Source organism: Aythya fuligula, chromosome 6 (genome assembly GCF_009819795.1).
Source record: "Aythya fuligula isolate bAytFul2 chromosome 6, bAytFul2.pri, whole genome shotgun sequence".
Classification (NCBI taxonomy): domain Eukaryota; kingdom Metazoa; phylum Chordata; class Aves; order Anseriformes; family Anatidae; genus Aythya; species Aythya fuligula.
This window is the reverse complement of record NC_045564.1, coordinates 30,300,903-30,324,972: the sequence shown is the minus strand read 5'-3', so window position 1 is coordinate 30,324,972 and position 24,070 is coordinate 30,300,903. Positions and strand designations below refer to the sequence as shown.

The 24,070-nt window shown below is 40.7% G+C and overlaps 1 protein-coding gene across 2 annotated transcripts in view; it reads right to left on the bottom strand.

The window, feature by feature from the left end:
• DPP10 (dipeptidyl peptidase like 10) overlaps positions 1-24,070 on the bottom strand; it is a 487,552-nt gene that overhangs the window by 248,229 nt on the left and 215,253 nt on the right. Inside the window, exon 1 of one of the 2 annotated variants that reach the window (XM_032189692.1) lies at positions 9,189-9,504. The exons of the other annotated variant lie outside the window; for it this stretch is intronic. Within the exon in view, the coding sequence (XP_032045583.1) occupies positions 9,189-9,257 (69 nt within the window). The 5' untranslated portion in view covers positions 9,258-9,504. Of the gene's footprint in view, positions 1-9,188; positions 9,505-24,070 lie in introns of those variants that run through there. 2 annotated transcript variants of the gene reach the window in all.

The window sequence follows — 24,070 nt, the reverse complement described above, 5'->3', positions numbered from 1 at the left end:
CTCTGGTTTTGGTTCTTTTTTGTTGTTGTCTTGCTTCTTTTTTTTATTTAGAATAAAAAGACCTACCTTGACCTAGATTCCCAGATGAGCTGGGTGCCCCATCCCCAAGTAAAAAATCATGCAGGGAGGTGACCAGAATGAGGGAGATAAACAAAGCTCAAGAAAACAACATTTTCAGTTGAGAAACTTCCTTTTCCTTTACACACTGAATATATTCCCTCGCTGTCATGACATATGGCCCTACACATGCTTCTTTCTGAAATTATCTATTGTCTCTCTGTATGCATTGTATGGACTGAAACTCCAGATTTTTGGTTTTGGTGTTCAGGATGTAAATAAAGCAATAAGATATACTCTGACCTGATACAAAGGACTGTGCTGTGCTGCTCACCGAGTTAGTATGCTAAGCCTTCTTTCAATTCTTCCTCTTCTTGGATAAGCAGGGTGGTTCTGCGCTACTAGCAATTACTCTATGAGGAAGAAGAGAAGGAACTTTCTTTTCCCAAATTCCTGTTCAAAGATGATACCATCTACCATGAAAAACAAGACATTCTGCTAGTATTTTGTTATATTTACAAGAATTAAAATAGCAGAGACCAGACATAAGAAGAATTTAGATTTCCTCTGATATCTCTGATGAGGATTACTTCATTTTCATTTGCTGACAAGTGCAGTCTTCAAGCTACAAGCTTAATATACATTAACATCATTAATGTTGTGGGATAGGAAATTAGAATGGGGAATTACTCTACTAGAATAAAAATCTATGAAATGTCTGTTTGCCACGGTTTCCACTAAAGACACCTTTCTGGCAGCTGAGACAGATTACCACAATGGCACTGTTGTTTAGCATGAGTATATTCTCTTCCACATCCTCAAAGATAACAACTTCTCAGTATATAATGAAATTACTGGATTGTGATGGAAGTATCAAAACACATGCACTTGTTATATATGTTATTGTCCTCTACTCAGAGACTCCTCTTACACTGTTTACAAAAGCTAGCATTGCATTCAATCAAATGAGACAACATTCTTCAAATGATTAGCAATGAGGAAATAAGAGTAAGGAGACAAAGATGACAAAGGCAGTGTTTAGCTTACAAAGAGAAATACAACATTGGTAAAGAAAGGCAGAAGGACTGTTGGAATAAAAGTATTAGAAAAAACTCCGAGTATAGAAGATTAAAGATGGGGAACTGGGGGGAAAAGGTATGATACAGCAGAGATGTAATAAAACTGAAAGTAGAAAACAGTGAGACAGCTTTGAGAACTGCTCATGCAGAACAGAGCAGTTTACAGCATCAAAAACATGTCTAAAAAGAGATTATAAAGGGGCCAAAATAACAGCTGAGGATGCAATCCAAATAGTGACCAACAAAAAGAAACTTCACTGAAGTCTTCGTGAACCCATCCAGCTCAGCTTTCATCTTCCTTCCCTCAGTTGTCAGTAGTCACAAAATAAGAAGTGTAGGGTATTAACACTGCTACTTTCGGCTATAACATCAAGCTCCTTTTCTATCCATAGTGACAGGACACAAAAAAAGGGGCAAATCCTACCTTCAGCGCAGAATTGCTTGTAGAAACCCTTCAAGAAATACAAGATGCATATGCTATATATAGGTAGAAACCCTGTCTTTCTGGCAGTGGGTGAGCAAACCCCTTGCTTACAGTGACAGCTGACTTCAGGAATCTTTTCAGAACATGACTTATAATACTGGCATTGTAGTTCTGTTCGTTAAGTCTGAAAACGTGCCGCTACATGGAACATTTGCTACCAAACCCTTGAGAAAATGCCAATGAGGAAATCTGGATAACTACCTTTCATGCAGATTGAGTACTGCAGCCTGACCCATCTTACCATATACTAAAGGACTTTTTTTTTTTTATCTTTTTTTTTTTTTTCCCAGGATATAATATAAATGATTATAGTGCAAATTATATGATTAGTACTGTAGACATTATTCATATAAGTAGTCCCACAGCTTTCTAGGGGAATATTCTTGTAATTAAGTACATTAGGAACAGGCAAGGATGTATAAATATAAATATAAAGGACTGAAAGGTAACATGTATTCAATGTGCCACAATACAATGAACCTCAAAATTAAAAATAAAAAGAAACGTTTTGTAACTAATGCCCTTGCATAAGAGCTACCCACTCGTTTCAAAGTTTCTGACTTTGTGAGCTTATTACCTTGAGAAGATTTAAATTTATATTTATGCTTGATGACATCTAATTACTTGATACAATCATCTGTGCCCTAGAATAATAAGTCCTTGCCTAAACTTTTCAGTAGGATTTTGTTGTTTTGCAGTTCACACAGGGACATTGCAGGATTCTTCATAAATCAGGTAAGAATGCCTAAAACAACATTTCCAGCAGGGACAACTAAGATTTTCTGCACATTTTCTTACTGATACCACCCAACTCTTACAGGCATCTTGTGTTTGTTTAGAACTTTCATTAGACCATCCGATCTAAACAGTTCTACCATAAAATTTAAAACTGCAGCACATCATTACTCCTAATTAAGCGCACTTAAGCTCAAATCCTTCCTCTGAAAGACTCCCCTAATATATATTAAATGCATTGATTTAAGCAGTCTCTGAAGCCTTAGGATAGGAAAGGGGGAAAGGAAGCCAGCAGTCCCTGTGCAGGCAGGAGCAGAAAGAACAAACACTGAGGCTGAACGATCAGTTGCACTGGCAGTGTTTGATTTAGTTTCTAGCACTCGGCCAGCATTCCAAACAAGTTTAATGGTTTTCCCACTAGCATTTAGAATTCTGTTCTTATTGTCAAAAAGCAAGCTAATATTTGCCCTGTTTGTTTTCTGGAAAGCTACAAAATGTGGTTTGTTTTGTTTTTTCCATTCCTGAGGGAATGTAAATTGTAAATATTGCCCCAGATGGTCTAAAATAATGCCCCAAAGCCCTTAAAGAATCTTTATTCTCTTTAAGTCATAACATTGCATAATACTTCCTAACTGGTTTTCTTAAGACATCATCCTCCAAACATCAGAGGGCTTTTATCTTGGTTGAGAATCATTTGAAAATATTTACAGATTCTCTGCATAAATGCTACATAGTAAGTTAGGTGACTGTTGCCAACAATGCTAAGAACTATTAGAAAAGGTCTTTTAGCTTCAGCCTCAGATCTGTAGGTCATCCACTGTCCTTCCTAATGGATAAATTCAGTAATTTATCATCATCAGTCACCATCAGTGTTGTTCTTTTTACTATCATATATTCGTGAACATTATTTGATGCAGCTGAGTGGAGCGCAAAAGAAGTGTATGATTAAAGTGGAAAGCTACAGAATTTGAGACAGCTGAAATCTCGTGGCTAATGCATGGACTTGAAAAAATGACATAGATCTTCTAACAGTTACAAACACAGCATCAAAGAACTGCAGCTACCCACTAGCAGGACACAGGCATTTGCCTCAGCAGTAGAGTCTGTCCATGTCTTCCAATGCAATGTTAGAGAAAGTATAACATGAGAAGTATAGACTTGTACACTTAAAGTTTTCCATAAGTGAAGCATATTTCAAGCTCTAATAGTTTAAAAAAAAAAAAAAAAAAAAAAAAAAAAAAAAAAAAAAAGAAAGAAAAAACCACTAAGCTACTTCTCTAGGGATCACAAGTTAAATGCATCCTTACAACCACTATGGAAAGAAAGCCTTTGTTCATGTTTGTGAGTCAGTAACATGTGTCTAATCTCTGAATGCCCTCAAGTTACTAAAAAATGCTAAGATGATGGCTTTCAAATTCTACAACAACATCAAACAACATCTCAGCGTGCTTTAAGAGTTCCTCCCTCTTGTTAATTATCAGAATAGCTTGCCTGAAGCAATACCCTCAGTTAGAAAATATTGGAAAGAAACACAGAAAGTAGGTTTTAAAATAACTAATGCAGTACTTATGCTCAAATATCTGAGGCTACTACGTAACCTACAGTGTGTCTGTAACTCACTGCAACCCAGAATAGCCAAAAAGATTACCCTATTTCCCAGTTTTTGCATTCCTGCAGTGAGTAATCCCTTTAATCCACCTGCAAAGTGAAGGGCTCCAAATGCTGAGTAACCAGGTGCTGAGCTATACTACACTGATTCCTGCACTCTATTTTGAAAGCAAGACACAGAGAGACACAGAGAACCTGCATAAAGGCATGGGAGCCATGACGGGAAAGTGCAAGGAGCAAGAGAGCATGGATACCATTGCCTTGGTTTATGTCCACCAAGAGACCTCTTCACAGTAGTGTTCCTTGCAGGTGCCCTGGACAGATCAAGCATTTGGATTCTTTCAATTCTTTGGAAAGCATTCTGCATTAGGAAAGAGAGTTTCTTAGGAGAAACTCTTAACTTCTGAAATTGAGAGGTACAGAGAAACACATTTATGCGCTATACAGCCACCTATAAATAAATAAATAAATAAAAATTGCTGCTTGCTTGAGCTACACAAGATCCTACATGCAAATAGACTACTTATAAAATATCACATGAAATGATGTTTCTCAATTAACATGAGAAGCACTTCACCAAAATTGAGATCCTACTTGCCCCTTCTCCACAGAGATCACATTAGAAGACTAGAAATGTAATGAAGACTGAAGATGAGCTTCAGGATTTTTGTGCTGATCCCCACAATCAGGTACGTGACTGAATTACATCTCAACAGCCACATGGGAAAGAGAAAGCACATCAAGACCATGTGTAGTATTTAAAAGATGCATACTCCTTGCCCTCCCCTAGATCCTGAATGATATTCCAAACCACCACTATTAATACTTTCTACATAAGCTTCTTGTGCTACCGGTCATATATTAAACAGATCCTGCAAGTCTCTAATATTTCTTTCTGGATCAAGCATGGGAATAGCGTGGCATATATATAGTATAAGAAATAGAATGTAAATGTTAAAGCTACGATTCAGATGTTAACTCTTTATGAAATATTATGGGCATAATAATATAACCTTATTTCTCTCCTTTTATTGGCTTTTTTTTTTTTTTACCTGATGCTTTTGACATTATGTTGAACCCTGCACACCAGCACATTTGATATATTGCCACAATATAACAAGTACAAAATTCTGCTAGGTGGGTAAGAAAGAAAAATGCGAAGTCACTTTGGGTTATGTACTAGAACAGAATTTCTTATCCCAGCTTGAAGCTAACTCTAAACTCAATCAAAAAGCAGAGGACATGGATCTGACTACCTAAATAATCTCTCATGTTACTGGAACTGCTGTAAGTATACAATTAAGACTTCAAGCTTTTTCCTGACCCACTGAGCTCAGAATTACCTCAGTGGGGCAGGGAAGAGCCCTTTCATTTTGGTAAAACCACCTTAAGATAAATACTGCTTTGGACAAACACAACAATCCATCAGCATCTTTCCCACTGCAAGACCAGAGTCTAATCTGGGGAAATGCAGTGAAGGAAGACCTAAAAATATAAACCATTCTAGCCTTAGTCGCTGAAAAATAAAATACAGATTGTTCTCTTTTGTTCAGATATACTTTCAGAATATGTCCTTTGCCTGGTGACGACAGAAAGTGGTCCTGAGACAGAAAAAATTCAACCTCTTAACCAGGACAGTCATGAAGCTACGTGCCTGTATGTATACTGAATATGTAATTCATATGCTTATCAAATTATTTCCCTATTTAATTCAACACAATGTAGTCTCATTTCATTTCTGCTCACCTGTTTTGAAGCACAAGAATGCAGTAGTTTGTAAGTGACAAACAGTAAAGAAACAATCTTTTTTTTTTTTTTTTTTTTTTTTTTTTTTGTATTTTAAAATTGATTTTTAAAAGTCCTTAAGCTGAGTAAGAGAAGCTCAGGAGAGGATGGTTATAAATTTCAAAGGTCTGTCTTCTATATACACAAAGAACAGCAAGCAGCACCAGGTGGTGTAGATCGTCTGGTTTTGTGTAAACAGACTGAAGCCTCACAAAGGTAGTACCTAGAGGAATTATTTTAGTTTTTCATCTGCAAAGACAGCAACATTCATCAACCAGCAAGTCATAGAGGTACATTATATTTCTCAAATATGTTGTGTCCACTGACTACTGAATGGTTGTTCTTTCTAAAAACAATCACTAAACATCATTGTCTAAGACCCTGGGTCAGTTCCTAAAAGCTATGAGATTAAAAGAACCCTTTTTTGTACTCCCTCTTGTACAGAAGGAGCCAAATTTGCTTCCGACACAGCTCAAGTGACACAAGTCTGAGCCCTTTGATAGAGCTTTCCAGAAACGAGGAGAAACACAAGTAATTTACAGCTATTTCCCTTCTACAGTTATATCATCAGAATATAAAACTGTAATTTTAGCAATAAATATGAGTCATCATTTAGCAAAGAGTTGAGAATAAATCTGGCTAATTTATCAAACCAATTGCTGAAACATCGATAGTGCTGTTAATGGAAGTTGTTATTAGATGCCTTCACCCAGGGGAGAGTTGCTTTAAAAATACCATCAAGGGAAGTGTTGGATATGAAGTTGTATCCAATTTATTTATAAGCTGATAGCTATGAATGCTTCAATCAGTCGATCCAAGCTTTTATTTAAGTGGAGAGTCCCAGCATTAGCCTGCTATAATTTGAAACTGCAGCTCAGGTCCCAAGCCTATAAATTTACCACAAATGCATCAGCTTCAGTAGGACTGTTCTCAGGAGTGTTTGTATACCAGACTTTGAAATCAGAAAGGAGATTTACTCTTAGAAAATCCTGGTGCAATTCCTTACTTCTTCTTAGACTGTCCGCAGGCCCAACCACTTCTATACCAGCAAAGCTTTGCCGCTCATGCTATCTCAAGAAGCCCTCTCCATGCCAATGTGGCTTATTGTTAGAAATAAGTAGGTGAACTGCAGTCATCACCTCTAGTGACACTACAAGTTTATACAAGTTCATCAAGCAAAATGAAATGTCAAGTAAGAGTACCCTGACAGAGATGGAGTTCTTGAAGGCCCTAAGACAGCTACATCTGCCAGAGGGACCAGACACTGACAGTGCTTTGGGCTATGGAAAACTGGGGAGGACATACAAGCCCCTGTTCATTCTTCTGCCCATTCCCACCACAGCTGCAGCCAGCTCAACCACAAAAAGCTAACAAAGAGCTTCTTCTGCCCATAATATCCCCCTGCTAAGGTCACAGCCTTAGCCTGCTGTACTAAGAACATTTTCCAACATAAACCTGGTATCATACCACCCATGCCCAGGCCAGAAACTCAATGTTGTGTTTGTGCCTCACTCAACAGTGAGCTCATAGCAGGATTTAGGCCCACGCCCCTACTGCTACCATTTAAACCCATAGGAAGATTTGCCATCCACTGAAAGCAACATTATTTTTTTTAAGTGACGTCATTATCAGCTGCACAAAATGACATCCCTGGCATCTATGGCAACAGGCAATCAAAACTGATTTAATATCAACTTTTACCAGGAAAACCAAACTTGGTCTGGAGGAAGCTGATGCAAACACACAGGACTTGGTACTCATGCTCCATACAGTCAGGCACAGCAGAGAGCCCAGTGGTGTCCCCATCCACCACTGGGAGAAGCTGAGAATTCATAATAACATTCCTATACTTAGGATAAATTCTTAATGCTTGGAGTGTTTTAAATTGCGTACTTACTGCCATTCCTCATTATGACCTAAAAGAGCAGTCAAACGAGTCATTTTGGTATATAATACTAGGACTGCTCTGAAAAGATTTCCACCCACTAACAACACAAACCCATGCTGGCAATTCAGCATGTCTGAGCTGAATACGAAGAAATAAAGATTGGTTGAGTTCAAGTACTTTTTATTGTGTCTAGAAGCAGTATCTCTCTAAAACAAAACAATGCTCATGAAATTTATGAGTTCTGTGAATCTCTGCTACCCAAAGTGATCTCGACTTTTCCATAAATTCTAGTATTTGCATGAAATTTAGGTACTGATGCATTGCCTATCTTCCTTTTCCAGATAACATGACTTATGGAATTAATTTATTTGAGATACCAGACCGCTTCTCAAACTCAAATGTATTACGTTATCAATATTACACAGAGATGTGTCAGAAGGCATATACTTTCCAGCAAAGAGCACCCGTCTTTAAATATAGCCAGACGCTGGGTGCCTTGATATAGGAAGGACTACCCACAGCCTGAACGAGCAGCTTCTGCAGGACTGGATACCGGGCTAGATGGGCTTTCTGAACCGCAGCCGTGCACAGCAGCTCGTCTTGGTGATGTTTTTAACCCGGTATCAGCGTACCAGGGGAAAATTAAGCTGTGCAAAGGCACGCAACAGAGACTGAAAATGTGGGATGCAGATAGCTATGCTCCGCAAGCCCGCGTTCAGAGTTCAAAACACTAAAAAAGGGGGGAAAAAAAACAAACCACCACCCCTGGTGTCAGAAATACGGTCCGAGCTAGCCCGCGTCAGGTGTTTGCGGGCAGGGGATGGCTCCACAACCCGGGCCTCCCGCGGGGCCGCCCCTGCAGCATCGGCAGCGCCCGGCCGCTGCCCCCGACCCCTCTCGGCTGCGTCGCCCCAGAGCAGCAGCCGCAGGGCTGTGGTGGCGAAAAACTTGGCTTTGGCGGTGCTGAGAGCCCAGCTCAGCGCTGCCCCCGCCAGCCGCCCTCCTCACGCTGAGTTGCCCGAGCCGATCTCGTTCCGCAGCGCCCCGGTGCCGAGAGGAGAGGGGATGCCCGGCGGTCCCGGTCCCCGCTTCCAGAGGCTCGGCTGCCGCCGGGGTGCGGGCAAACCCCCCCGGGAATCCCTCCCCGAGCCGAGCGGGGCCGCTTCCGATCCATCTCGCCCCCGGCTGCGGTGCGGAGCCGGCCCCACGGTGGCTTCGCCACTGGCACCCCGCTTCCCCTGGCGCTCAGCAGCACCCGGCTCTGCGGGACAGGACCCCACCGCTCACGGCTCCCCCCACCCTAATAAAGCGGAGCACAAACTCCTGCGGGACCCCGGGAGCTTCCCCCGGCAGCCCCCGACGGTTCTGCCCCTCGCTGGGATCCCCGCACAGCTGCCTCCCGTCTCCAGCCCCCCAGGGATGCTAAGCGGGGCTCCAGCCCCTCCGCCCCGAGGGTCGCCCTCTATCACCCCATCACTTGCGCCCGTCTCGGCGCAACTTCGCCGGGACAGCGGCCGCCCCCTCCCCGTTCCCTCGGCGCCTCGGGTCCCACCTGGTCGGGCTGCGGCGGCGGCGGGTTCCCCCTGCCGGGGTGCGCCGGCTGCTCCTTCATGGCTGTCATCGCAGGGGGCTCGGCTCGGCTCGCCTGGGCTGCTCTCGCCGCCTCTTGCTGCCGCTACGGCCCCGGGCAGCCCTCCCCGGGCGCCAGCCGCATGTCACCAGCCTCCCCTGGAAGTGGCGCGGCGGCGGATGGAGGAGGAGGGAGAAGAGGAGGAAGGAGGAGAAATAAGAAGGGGGGCGCGGGGCTGCCTCTACCGCAGCGCCTCCGCTGCTTAGGGGGCGCCCGGCACCGCCGTGCCCCGCAACGGGGGCTGCCAGAGCATCACCGCCGGGCGCCGGCCACGGAGCGCCCCGCTCCTCCCGCACCGCTCCGCTCCGCCCGCCGGGGGCCGGCCTGCCTCGTCCCGCCGCCGAGCAGCCAGCAGGTGTCACAGCGGTGCCCGCCGGCCTGGGAGAGACCATTCCGGCAGCACGGCACGGGGGCGGTGCAGCCCCACCGCCCCTGGCCCCGGTGCCCTGGGAGGCGCCGCACGGTGCACACAGACCGCGGTCCCGGGGGCAGTGCGCTGGTCCCCTGAGCCCGCAGCCGGTTACAAGGGTTTTTTGTTTTTTTTTTTTTTTTTGGAAGGGTTGATAACGGGGGAGGTTTGTTTCTAAGCAGGGAGAAGGAAAGCACGGGAAAGGTGAAGGTAGGTGGTAGCCCAAGGGATGGTGGCCACGAGTCCGTGAGCATTGTAAAGGAAGGAGAGAGTAAGAGCATGGAGGATTGGGGGGGGCTGGTTGGTGATCCTGACAAACAGAACTGTCACTGTGCAGGAGGGGGTGTGCTGGGGGGGCAGCGCAGGGCTGGCGGGGACAGCCCCAGCAAGCATAGGTCCCTCCAAGTGCCAGGTGGAAGGGAAGCTTGGAGCACATACCATGAGAAGTGGTGAGTCTCACTATTTTCCACCGAATTGAGAAGAAAGGTCAGTTCCAACTGGGTGGCACAAGCAATTAATAGCAGTGACAATGACCAAGATTTTAGCCTACAGTAGAAACACAGGACTTAGGAATTACAGCCCAGTCAGCCCCACAACACAGAGCACTGAGCATTATTTCCGCATCACCCACCACTGCATCGACTCCTCCACCAAGAACAGATGCAATTTTGTTTCAAGCTCCAATAAAAGTTCTAGAGAAAATAATCAGATGAACTTTGCAAGCACCTAGCCGAAAACTAGATGCTGACTAATAGCCACCATTAATTTGTCAAGCGCAGACCATGTCAAACAAATCTAATTTCTTTCCTTAATAGGGTAACAGGCCTGTGGATAGGAGAGCAGTAAATGTCATCTATCTTGATTTAGAAGGGCTTCCAGCACTGCCTTCCAGGACAGTTTAGCAAGATAGAGAAACATCATGTGCATAAAACTGAGTATCTGATCATCTCCCACAGCTACCAGCCACAAGGCAAGCAGCAAGGGGCCCCCGATGACCCCCCGAAGGGGAGCTGCCCATGTTCCCACCAGTACCAGGGTGGTGGAGCATGTTGAAATGGATTCATGAGCAGTGCGAAGCTGAGGAGGATGAGCAGCATCTTGGAGAACACCAGCAGAGCTGAAAGGAACTGATCGTGGGCTCAAAGACTCACAATTGAGTCAGAAAGGGTGTGTGCAAGGGATGGAGAACAGCAGGCTGGAGCACTTTTTTGGAGGAGAATCAGGGAGTTATGGAGGATCTCAGCAGGACACTGCCTTACATTCAGATCTATCATGAACATGACAGTGTCCTGTGACACAGGAAGAAATCCTGACCTTGTCAGTGCTGGCAGAGCGCAGGACAGCACATACAGGGACAGAGTCAGCAAATGCACCATGACACAGATGTGTAGCAAAGATAACCAGAGGGCTGGCAAACACACCCTCTGAAGAAAAGCTGAAAACTGTTGGGATCAGTTAGCATAAAGGAGAGAAAATTGATGGCAGATACAGAAATACTGGTTGAATGCTTAAAAGGTACTGTGAAAGAATCAAAAGAATCTCTTGTGTACAAAGTGGATGGAATAAATAGTAGGTTTAAAAAAACAGGAAGAAAGATACATGTGGAATATGAGGAAAAAAAAAAAAAAAAAACAACACATTTCCAAAGGGTGGGGCAGGAGCAAAGCAGTGGCATAGGCTGCCTCTGGGGACCCCCAGCCCCGGAAGCTGGATAAAAACATCTCCCCAGAGCATGAGGAGTACAGATGGTGCCACCTAAGGTAGAAGAACTGTCTAAATTTAGCAATGATCTCTTTCTTTCCAATATGACGCCAAAGCTCACCTGCAGCCCACTGCGTGCGACCCACCTTCAGGAGCTCACGGCGAGGACACACATTACTGACCCCAGTTGTCAGTCTGTGAGGTTGCTTTCTCTCAGCCCAGGAATCAGCCATTCCTGCACTTACCTCAACAACATCCCTGCCGTTACCCCTCCATTTCACATCCTTATTTTCTCTCTCTCAGTTCCTTACCTAACAAACTTCTCTATCACTGCTGCTGTCAGCCCTGTCCCTTTACATTCTTGCCTTCTGCTGCTGTTTCTTTTTGTATAACAACTGTGCCATGTGAAGAAAAAGCAAAAAGGGCAACCAAGACAGCATCTTTTGCACATCGATTCCCCCTGCTCTGCTTTACTTCTCTAGATCAGCCTTTGCTGCCAATCCTTCATTTCTGCTGGCTGTGTGCTGCAGGACACAGGATCTTATTTTTTCTGGGCAGTGCATAACAGGCAGAGACTTAGATTTTGCCTGTGGCCTCTAGGTGCTACAGTAATACAAATAATAAGCCTCAGAAACAGACATGTTCTGATTCATGCTGTTTATGGCACAGGTCTATTGTAACTCTACTAATTACCAAGCCCCTATCAGAACTAAAGAATTCTAATGATTTAGGGTTTGAATGGATATGTTTCAAAGAGAGATTGCTTTCAGCTTGGTTTTGATGAGATCCATTGTGTTGGAGCTCCACTATTAATCAAGAAGGAAAAAGACATTAGTCAGTTTAGCTGAAGTTTGGTTATTCGCTATATTCACAGTAAGTTTTCTCACTATAATGGGATGGGATCTGCAGCACTGGTTTCATTAAAGGTCATGCGTGCTGCTTGTTGGGTATTCAGAAATAAATCTGAACTATTTGAAACAAGTATTTGGGGGCTAGGAGTTTGGGGAGTGGCTCTATACACACAGAGGAATCTAAAGCTTCTTGAAATCAATACCTAATTATTAATCACTATTTAATAATTAACAATCTCAATCTCGTTAATAACACTCAATCATCCCTTTTATCATTGTTTTTGAGTGCCAGCTCTTTGGTTAGTAGTATCACTGGCTTGGGGATAACAAATTAATTCAGTACTTTTCAGTACTGCCCGCACAAAATTTTATTTGGGTCTTTTTTTTTTTTTTTTTTTTTTTTCTCTTCTTCCCCCTTTTAATTACTGTTCAAAGTCATTTGACTGGATTGTTTAAAAGAACAGTTGTTTTATAGCCAGTAATGGGACACATCTTTGAAACAGGAGCCTGGTACTAAAACTAATGCCATATGGGTAAAAGCCATTAAGGTGTACAGTATTTATGGCAGTTTCTTGTACCATTTGCACCAAAACGCCTCATTGTGTCAGCAGGAAAATCATTTACATGCCTTCTAAAGGCCTGGGTGAAATAGCTGTGGAATGAAATGGAATTGTGTTCTCATTAAGTTCTTTAGAGAGTCATTGCTTTAATTCATATAAGTTACCAACTGACCTGCTATCCTACAACCTGCTTGTTATTTTCTTCATTTTCCTCATCATACACAAGATCTGGATGCACAAACCAAGATGTAACACGAGTATTTTACAATCCACACAAATAGAATATGGAATCCATTGGAGCGTTCCTCACTAATCACAGCATGCATTGTGTGCCAACTCAATACCGCAGACTTTTCATTGGCAGAGCAGGCTCATGCACAGTGCTGATTTTGGACATCCAGGTGAGCCTGGTAGGGGTGTAAAAGGGCAGGACATACGCGCAAAGTGAAGGATGCTCTGAACAAGGGAAATTCTGTCTTAAGAAACCCATTAGCCTACATGGCTCTCTGGGTTCCTGACTGGCAACCAGCTCAGGGGAGAGCAGTCACCGAGAGCACCCATGGGTGCCATGTGCTCACCGCTCAGTGCCCCAGGAGGTGAGTTGGGAGGTGCTGATATAAGGACACAAAATCTGCTGTTAAATGGAGTCCTATCTCTCCAGAGATATACCTGCAGAGCATCTGGCACACTGAAGGTCTCATCCCTTCCTCAGGGAAGGGGTTTATCTTTTGGTAAGTCTGCTTATGGGGCATTTTACAAGGACAAAACCAGGATGAGTGGAACTGGTTGTTTTGTTTTCTGCTTATATTCGATGGCACTCTGCACTGAGTAATTGAGATCTGTACAGCTCAGTGAAGATGTAAATACTACTTGACCGCTAATTATAAGCATTGCCATAAAAATAAAAAGCCCATTAAATCTTCTACATCCAATTGACCCATTCCTACAAACAGCTTCTGCTTTTTTGCCATTAAGCCAATTGAGTGAGATCAAAAGGGTTTCACAACCTGCACCAGCCAGGAACTTCAGGTGTTTTTTCATCTCTTTTTCACCTCAGCATCGTGCCACCTAAGACAAGGCTGCAGTTACCCTACCCACACCCTCCATGCATCCTGGCACTGAGGAGTTTCTGAAATCTGTAAGGTCAAGGCTTGAGAGTTTCTCTGTGGCTTTTTTAAAATCAGATCTTATGAATATACTCTGATTATGGATTTCTGATTCCTCTTAAATCTGTAGCAACCAGCCTAAAAAAAAAAAAAAAAAAAATCCTTGAAGTTATAAAGGTGAACTTAAAAATCAAACTAATGTAATCAAACCCAGGAAAAGTTAGGCTGATTGCTCTTTGCTGGTGTTGTAAGTGGAGCTGCGGGCTTCCAAAACTAAAAATACTTGAGGGGAACCACTCAGAAGTACACAAACCTGACAAACAGACAGGATGTGGGTTTGTACAGAGGGCTTTGGTTTTAAATGACAGAATATCTGAAATTTCCCACTTAAATTCTTTTAGAGGGGAAAATTCCAGTCACCTTCTGCATTCAGGAACACCTTATATTCTAGTGTCTGTTTCAATGAAAGGTTATTTTCTTTGTGAATAAATTGTACTTGTGTTTTTCTCTTCTTGTCTTGTTTTAGAAAAACAATTGGTGCAAACACTGAATTAATACAAATAAATGCAAATATATTCCAGCAAGGTAGTTACAGGACTTATTAAAACACACGTGCAAATATTTCAGCTAAACTATACTGAACAGGGCCATATTTCCAAAAATATCTCTCACTAACCGGTAAAATGCACAGTCAGCATTCAGGAACGGTTGAAGAAATGGTTCATAGCAGAAGAGCACAGGAACCATGATTTCACCACCTCCGATTACTTAATGATGTATAGAATCATAAACCACAGCGCTTTCCAAGAGAAATGGGGACATTCAAATACGTACATCCAACACCACTGTCTGAAATGCAGGTGACTACGACAGTCACCATGATCTTGAGGTCTCTTCCAACCTAGAAATTCTGTGATTCTGTGATGTACCACTGTAGGTGTCCAGAGGTACCCAGACCTGCAGAGAGTCCTGCAGGACCTTCCACCCCGACCTCACTGGGGGTAGCAGCCAGAAGCCAGGTGTCATTACAGAGCACATCCTTACTGTGACCCAGAGAGATCTCATACACTCAGAAGAAACGTTTTGGCTTGCCACAGTTCTAGTCAACTTTCTTGATTATATTCAGGAAACATTCCTCCTTACCAATGTTGCAAGGAGGAAAATTGCAAAACTTAACTATGAAGTGAAAAACAATGTAGTAAGTATATGCTGATAATAACAGTATATAATACATATAACAGTATACGCTGATAATAACAGAAGTAAAAAATAATTGAAGCCAGAAAATCAAAGAAAATACTTCAATACCCATGCCCTTTACTTTCTTCCCCCTTTGTAAAACACTGTAAAAATCTGCATAATCCCACAGACCTTTTTGATCAGACTTCATTCCTGCATGACAATTGTGCTGTTAAATATTTTCCAACCAGCTCTAATTCTCTCAACAAATAAATCAACAAGCATTATGATGCTAACGATTACAAACCAATTTTCTATTGAGAACTGTATTTTCCTTTAAAACAGAGACATTCTGTGCATTTTATGCTGAAATTTCTAAAAAGCATCTAACACAGTTTGTTTCTAAAAGCAGTAACTGTGCCTGGCCACCATAATTCTACGATCTCTTAAAATACTGGCAGAAGGAACTGCAAATCAGTGAGGCCTGTTTTCTATTCAGTACCTTTAATTCTGATTAGGAGGCATTGAATAGTGTAGGTTTTATAATCCTGGAAGACTTATTCCTAGGTCGAAGGGAAGGATAAAAGATTTTGTACACAATTATAGCACTGAGCTTTTTTCCATAATGATAGTACAATAAGAAATGGAGCTGTCACAGAACTATATGATAAGAGCCTATTCATCCATAACACACATTATATAATGGAAGGTATCAAGCATTTGTATCATAACACACGTATATATTATTGAAGATTTATATAATACCTTTTTTTTTTTTTTCCCTAAAAAGGATCTGAAATTGTTTTACAAACTGACATACAAATTATCCATGCAGAAAGTTATTCATCCATCAGGGAAGCACAGCTACAGCCCAAGGCAAAGAAGGGCAACTGCATAATACAAGTAAAATCTTCAGTAAATGAAGAAAGTCTTCTCCAGTCAAGAGCACAAGGAAGACATTAAGTAAACAGCATGTAAATGCATGAGATTTAGGAAGAACCTTGCTTTTAACATCCTAGTTCTTTAAAAAAAAAATACAGCAGGATGTCACATTGGCCATCACAATATTAAGTGTAAGTATCCTCTTAACAATGTTTAGTGCAGTAATAATAGTTATAATCCTAATATTAAATATTAAGAATTTATAAGAATATTATTAAAACACAGCAGTGCAATGAATCCAGCCTCATACTGGAGAACTGGCTCAGAAAGAAGCACTCTATCATCTCCAGACAATGAAACAGACCACATTTGGGGACACTAAGCAGGTAAATTTAAGAGGATGGTTGAGAAGTCAAACACTGGTGGAGGGCCTGGATAAGCTACACATACCAGAGGGTTTATCCAAGCATAATTTCATATTATTTCCCTGCTTACACAACAAAGTATTTGAAAAACAAAAGTAACCCCCATACAACACTGCCATTTGAACTTCAAGTGGCTGAGCTCCCACTTCACTCTGAGTTCTGATCTCGGTGACCAGACATTTCCTTTGGAAAACAGTCTCTAATATCTTCACAGCATTTTCAGCTTGGCAGTCATTTTAGCACTTTTGCTCAGTAAAGAAGGTAGCAGAGATACTTAAGGGTGCTTACAGAAGTCATAGAATGTGATTTGAGGCGAAAGAGAGCGCTTTCTCTTTCAATATAATTATCAAGAATCTCTAATTAGAAGCAAACTTCGTAAGAAAAATGCAGACAGTGGGAAAGTTAATAGCACTGGAGTATTAGGAGGACGCTTTAAGAAGTGTTACAGAAACTCTGGGACTATTTTTAACCTTGAGAATTGGACACAAACCTCAGACTTCCCTATCGTGTTGATACTGTCCTCTCAGAAGGCTTACAGAGGACCAAATATTGACACAGCAGTACTTTGATTCTAAATAACCATCTAAAATCCAGCCTTAGCATCATTACTCATCTGGGAGCTACATTCAGAAACCCTCTTGAGGATTTTGACAGGCTATCGGGCAGGAGAGGCAGATAAAGAATTGCTGATGCTTCTAACCCTGCAGAATCCAGAGGGTTTGGGAAAAAATGCTATTGAGGAGACAAGCTATCCTTCACATCACTCTCATAAGCTAAACTGAGCATACAGTTAAAAAAAAAAAAAAGTTAAAAATCACACAAGCAAAAAGTTAATATTATGAAAGCATGAAACTTTCAGGCAGACTACTTGGTTGAGAAACTGAAATTAAATTATAGAAAAGAAAATAATTAAGAATCTAAGGTAGTGACGTGTAAATATCAGGAAAAGGAAAAAACAGCTGCAAGAAGCTGAAGTTTTTGCACAGACAAAACGTAAACAGCACTATAGAATTAATAGGATACATTGCAGCATTTGGTTTTGTTACAAAAGTGTAATAAACTGCTCAGAAGAATGAACAGATAGAAAGCTGTCCTGGCTTCTGCATCCGTAACACACATCCTGGTCCTGAAGTCTGCAGTTCAACAAGTCAGAAGGAGTTACTGTCTTCTTGAATGACTGAGTAAAGATAAAAGGGACTACAAATAAAAGTACTATACTATTGGAGTCGTTCTTTACCTTAAAATCAAGAGGAAACCTGAATCTTCACAAATATCCCAAGATCCACATTCCTACATTTAAGCAAGTAAAATGAAGAAAAATCCAAAGAAGGATCAGACATCAAGGAGGATTTTTATTATATGAGTCTGATGGAAGAGCAATATAGGTGTACAAAGATGACGTGCCAACGTTCTGTATTCATCGGGGACCATATTTTATGTTTCTAAAAGAAAGAATAAACCACTAGGGAAATGCATTAATATAAAAACCTGGTTACAAATCTGAAGTTGGAAAATTATTCAGATGAGATTAGTATGAAAAAATAAGAAAAAGGTTAAAAAAAATAAAAGACTTGAGCACAGGCGCACTTCAAAAAGAAGACAGAAGAAACAAGGCTGATATTTCTATTACTTTTCATACAAAAAAAAATAAATGAGACCAGATACTTGGTTAACTATGCCCTAACTATTGTGAAGGCCAGAATATAAAAATAAATAAATAAACCAGGTAAATTAATAATCAAATCAAGTACATTCAAAATAAGCAAATCAATCCTACTGAAAAACATTTGAAGCATCAAGCAATCTCTGAACTATTTGAGAGCTGAGAACTTGAGAGGGACAGAATAATTCTGGAGAAATGGTAAGAACAGTGACTTTTAACAAGAAAGAAGAGGCAAAGTATACACAGGCAGCTGAGACTTTAGTTCTCCAAAAATAAAAATAAAAATAAAAATAAAAAAATATCTAAACAGCTTAAGATTACAGAAGAAAAGAACAGACAGCACTGATTTACCTAGACTAGTTAATATCCAGTTAATCTAGTTTATTTCTTTAATCATCTGTGAACAATTAAGAGAAAGCACTTCAAGAGTTCAGAAACTGTATCATGTGATCTTTTCATAAGAAAACAAGATTTAGATAAAATTGTTATTGCACATAAGGTTTATAAACTACACAAAATGTTACTTCTTAACATTTAATTGCCAAAGGGGGAAGTATTTTCAATTAGGGCCTTTCAGAGATTTGTGTGCAAATCCATCATTATTTCAGTCATTAAAGAGTACTTTTACAGATATTTGCTGGTACATTCAGACTTGGGAACATATAGAAAGTGCATTACAAATAACGTCAAGAACAGGATCAGCATTCAAAATAGGCTTAATGAACTGGAGAAATGATCCAAAATCAACAATGTGAAATTCAATCAAAATGCGTGCAAAGTGCTACCCATACAGAGCCACAATCAGGTGCACAAAAGCTACAAGAGGCAGAAGTGCAGTCCAAAAGCAGCACAGCAAGGTTGTTCCATGCTCCATTCTGCAGTGTGCTACGAGATAAACATGACTCAGAAGTGAGATGCTGTTCCCCCTCCACCCCCCCCGCCCCCCCCCCAAAAAAAAAAAAAAAAAAAACACATTTCAGTTCTGGGAGAAATGAAGAGCAGGGCTCATATACATGCCTGCAAAAAAATTATTTGCTCTTCTCAGTACCAGTCTTATGGGTCTGTGACTCATTCTACACTGCACAAAAAAAAAAAAAAAAAAAAGGAAGGGAGCAAAGGAAGGGAGCAATAGGAGCAATAAGGCAAGCAGTTACAAAGCAGTTACAGAAACTTCTGAAGAGTAGTTAAATAAGTTGGATTTGTAAAGTCTACTGTGTGGAAATGCAAGCATCTTCAGCCCAAGAACCACAGGCATGGTTCAGGAGCATGCCTCCAACAATAACGTATTTCCCTTGTCAACAACCAGATCTTGGCTGAGTAGTACTGTCAGGGGTGGTTTACAGGCACTTCAGGAATGGACCAGATTTTAAGGTGTTCCTTAGTTCCCTCAGTTTTCCTGATCCCTGGCATCCCCTTCCCTCCCCTCCCCTCCCACGCTTGGATCCACACAACAGGTGAATACAGCTGCAAATTAACTTTTCATCCATCCTTAGACTGCAGCATAAATAAATCCAATGACACTTTACCACATACCTGAAATTAAGCACATGCTTAAGTGCTTTGTTCAACAGCAATATACTTTAAGCACATACTTTAAAACTCTGCAAACTGTGTCTTTATAGCTTTCCAAAGTCATTACAACGGTGACATGGGTCTAAGTTATTGCTGCATGGGAATGTAATTGTCTAATGTAAGAAAGAGACCTAGAAAAGGAAAGAAGAATGCAAATGAATACCACTAATCTTCATTCAGCGTGTTCACATTATTTTTTTTTTTTTCCAGAGTAAAATGATGAAAATGATAGCCTTCTGCATAACCCTGTTGTCAGAGAGGTATTTTCTGAAATGCATTGCAAATTTTAAGTTACCTGAATTTCTCACAGATGATGGCAGGCCACAGCACTGCAGTACATGCATGTGAATCTCAGATCAAGGCATGTGCTTGGTCAAAGCAGCTTGACCCAACACAATAAAATATTATTTTAAAGCAGAAGGAAAGTGAGGACTTTCTGAATATTTGAGGGCCTTAAATGTATGTACATATATAATATATATATATATATATCTAGAGAGAGAAAGAAAGGAAAAAAACTGTGACAATCCAAATGCTTTTCATCTTTCTTTTCCTGGCTCCCTGTTTTACACCAAGTAAACATATACTTATCTTGACCCTTGGGTTCCAACATCGACAGTCACCTCAGTTCAGTCAATCTGATCAAAAGACCTTCAACAGAAGTTAATACCTGTGTTTTCTGATATGGCAGCAGGCAAAAGAACCTGAAAGACTGCAGTTTAGTATATTATCTGTCAGGGTGCATAGTCTTTTTTTTATTGCATATTTTATGGTATGCTTAAGCTGTACTTAATTACTTGTTGCAGAATGAAATCTTTACAAGGGTATTCCATATTGCACCTTTCAACTCAACTTTAAAGAATGACATGTCTTAGTATCTGCCTAATCTTGAAGCACAGTCTTCCATTAAAGAAAGTCATATTTAAACCCAAAGATTTAAACATTATTCCTTAGTAAAATCTATCAGCAGTATACTATCATGGAAAGAACAAAAAAAAAAAAGATAGGAAATAAGAGGACAGGAAACTCTTTATCTAAAAACACAGCATCAGAAAATTATTAGTAATTTTTTGGTTCATACAGTCACTGTTAAAAGTAGCATTATCAGTGACATGTCATCGAGAAGAAGAATTGCAAAGCCACAAAGAAGACAAAGTAATTTGCATAAGTACAGTAGGCCATCACAATGATGCCAAGATAGGTTTAAGTGATAGAAATTGTGTACGTTCATGTATTAAACTCTCTGAAATGGCACTTAACCACTGGGGTCATGCCATAACTTGACGTCTTTTTTAATGCATTAAGGACAGTTCAGTTTAAGATTAAAAAAAAAAAAAGAAAATGTTTGATAACACATCTGAAAACATGCCTTTACTCCCACCAACAATTTGTCCTTGTTTGTTGCTTCTTGCCCTTTAATTAAAAATAAATTAAAAAAATCAGGGCTCTAGCTGAAGGAAACGAAAAATAACCCTTCACTGTTTCATTAAAAAATAGCAGCTTGAATGCACATTTTGGAGGTGATTAATGAAACAGCTTCATTAGGGCTTACACTGCCTTATCTAGTAGCAGCAGTCGATGCTCACGTTTTCTGCTTAATATGAGAAATAAAATTGTGGCTGCTTGGACATTGAGGAATAACTGTTCCTAGTGTCCACTCTGGACAGCGTTCACTGAAGTTAAAGCCTTTTCCAGACCCCTGCATTTCTTTAGAGTAACTGAGATAGCCCCAACCTTGTTCAGCACAGCTCAGGAAGCAGCAAGGCTTCCAGACTCGGTTCAGACACTGGCACCTGAAGGAAGCCTCCAAATCCACCAGCAGCAGGTGTTTTGCTGCATCAGTTTTGATCTTAGCCTCCAAATGCAGAACCAGGTTCTCTATTTCCAACAGAAACTGTAAGGCTACAAACGTTAATGGACTGAAACTTCAGACTGGCAGGGCCTCCAACTCCCCACAGGTTTGATTTAGCAATTCAGCATCTCAATGTATATGACTGAAGCATTAATTCATAGCAGTTAAACTGAAACCATTTGCCATGAAGTACATGTCAGATGTGAAATATCTGGATGGTTTGAAGTGAAAGATAAGACTTTAGGCTTGGCCTTCAAGTGTAGCTCAGTAGCCATTAAGTATGGAGGACAGAACTGCCTTTGTGACCTCTAGGCAGCACTGGCATTTCCAGGATGCTGAAAGCATTTCACAGTGTTAACATGCTGTCACGCATATACAACTACTACTGCATGAGTACCTTCTACCAGCCATCCCTTTGGGCCACATCTTTGATTTTTATACCTATAGGACAGAACAGGTGGTGTAAAATGCAGTGATTTGCCATCGTGAGGAAAATCATTAATTGCTTACTTAGAGTTATAAAAGAGGACTTGCTGTAGGACAGGATTGAGCTGACAGCCACTTCAAAGCCAGATTAGTTATAAGTGATAACAGAAACACTTTTGATTAGAATGCTTGAAGTGTTGTTAAGTCATAACATGTTTGCAGAACAGCTGAGAGCAGTGTAGGTTTTACACCCGGACATCTAGAAATACCTCCCTGTTGGAGCTCTCAGGGAAGAAAACACGAAACTGTTTTGTCTTCTCAATCTTCATGTGAGAGTGCCTGTCATTCGTAACAAGAGAACAAAAAGAGGGAGAAATCCAGAACGACCGAAAGACCACCTACATTTCAAACCCGTCTTAAGAGCTTGTCAACTGGAGCAATATTCAACTGAGAAAAGGAGGCTGCACAGTTCAGAAGCAACCATTCAAGCTTTGCCCTGTCCTAACATGAGAAGTTGTCTGTTGGATTTGCCCCTGTGGTGACAGAAGGTAGCACATTTCTGTTAAAATTGTTATTTCTCACTTCTGGAGAAAAAAAAAAAGAAAACAAGCTAGGCTCCTCTTCAAGCTATATGCAGTGTATTTATTCTGTAGTATTACAAATGCCAAATATTGAGCCTGCTTTGCTGTTCTTGTGTGTTTCTAGCAATCATCTACATCTGTGCAAACCAAGCAAGATATACTCTTACATTATCACACTGGGCAAATTACAAGAGGTGAAAACCAGTGGATAATCAAGCCCACAAGGTATAATTATTATTCCTTCTAAAATGCTCTGTTAACTTCTATATTTTTTCTATCCTCGAAAATTATTGTTCACTGGTAGAGAATGTCATTTCCAAATAGAAAAAGGAGAACAGAAGAGAAGCAAGACATTCTTTGGGGAGCATGTTGAAAAGGTCAATCATTTTATATTTCTATATAAAGGACTGATTAACAGAGTTCAAGCTTTAGGAAAGTATGCTTGCCTTTGAGAAACCAGGATCTATCACAAGAAAAACATTAATTTCTAATGTAGAATACAGCTAATAGCTTGAATACAGGACAAACTATAGAGAGCATAAAAAAGAACAATTATTTTCTAAGCAATATCCAAGCCAAAGGACAACAAACAAATCAGCATCAGGAGGATGAAACCCATCAGCGTTATTGTAACAAAATATATTTTACCTGCTGATTCACAGGAACTCCAACCTATGGCCATACAGCAGCAATTATATGGTCTAGGTAAACTCAGAAGGGTTGTCCATAGAAGATTTATGCTACGGATTTGTATATAATGGAAAAGCAGTGTGCCAAACCTCAGAGTCACTGAGTTCCCTTGAAAAGTCAGAAAAACTCAAATGTTAAACAGTTTTACTCTTACCAGTCTTTGAGTCTTATAGCAGTAGATACATAAAAAGGGAAAACAACGATTAGTAAATAGAGATTTATATTACCCTGCTATCAGTCTCTTGCTCTGCCCCTGACTTATAGCTTTTCTGAGGAAAGCCTCTGCTACTGAAGCTGAAACCAAGCTGATAGTTCAGTCCTTCAGCATGGCACTACGCTGAGTTTTTAGCTGGTGCTAGAGCAAAGACAGCATCTCAGATGCTTCTGGACTCCTATACAGGAGCTTTCAGAATTGGTACAAAAAGACAATCCTAGGAATGGTGAACTACAACCTTGTCCCTCCCCCACCCCCCCTTTCTGTAAATGAGACACCCTTTTGGTATAAATGAGACATCCTTTCTATCCTGGGAGTATTCTAATTTGATTTCCCTACTTATTGTTTAATAGGAAAAATCCATTCCAAGCTGCAAGTGTAATATTGAAAATAATGTCCACTATCTACAAAGAAAGCCTTCCATTAATTGAAAGTGAGCACTAGTAACATCTTGTCATGGCAATGAAGCTGTCATGCCCAGGAACTGATCCCTTAAACCAGATGGAACTAAGCGTACAGAAAATAAAAATAAATAAAAATCAAAGTCTTCAAACAAACAAACAAAAAAAAAGTGAGTCATTAAAGATCATGAATTTTGTGTATATACACTGAGTGATCTAAACACCTGATAGCTGCAGATGCTAAATAATTTTCTAAAAAGAAATCAGAAAATGAGATAATGTGCTTTCACTC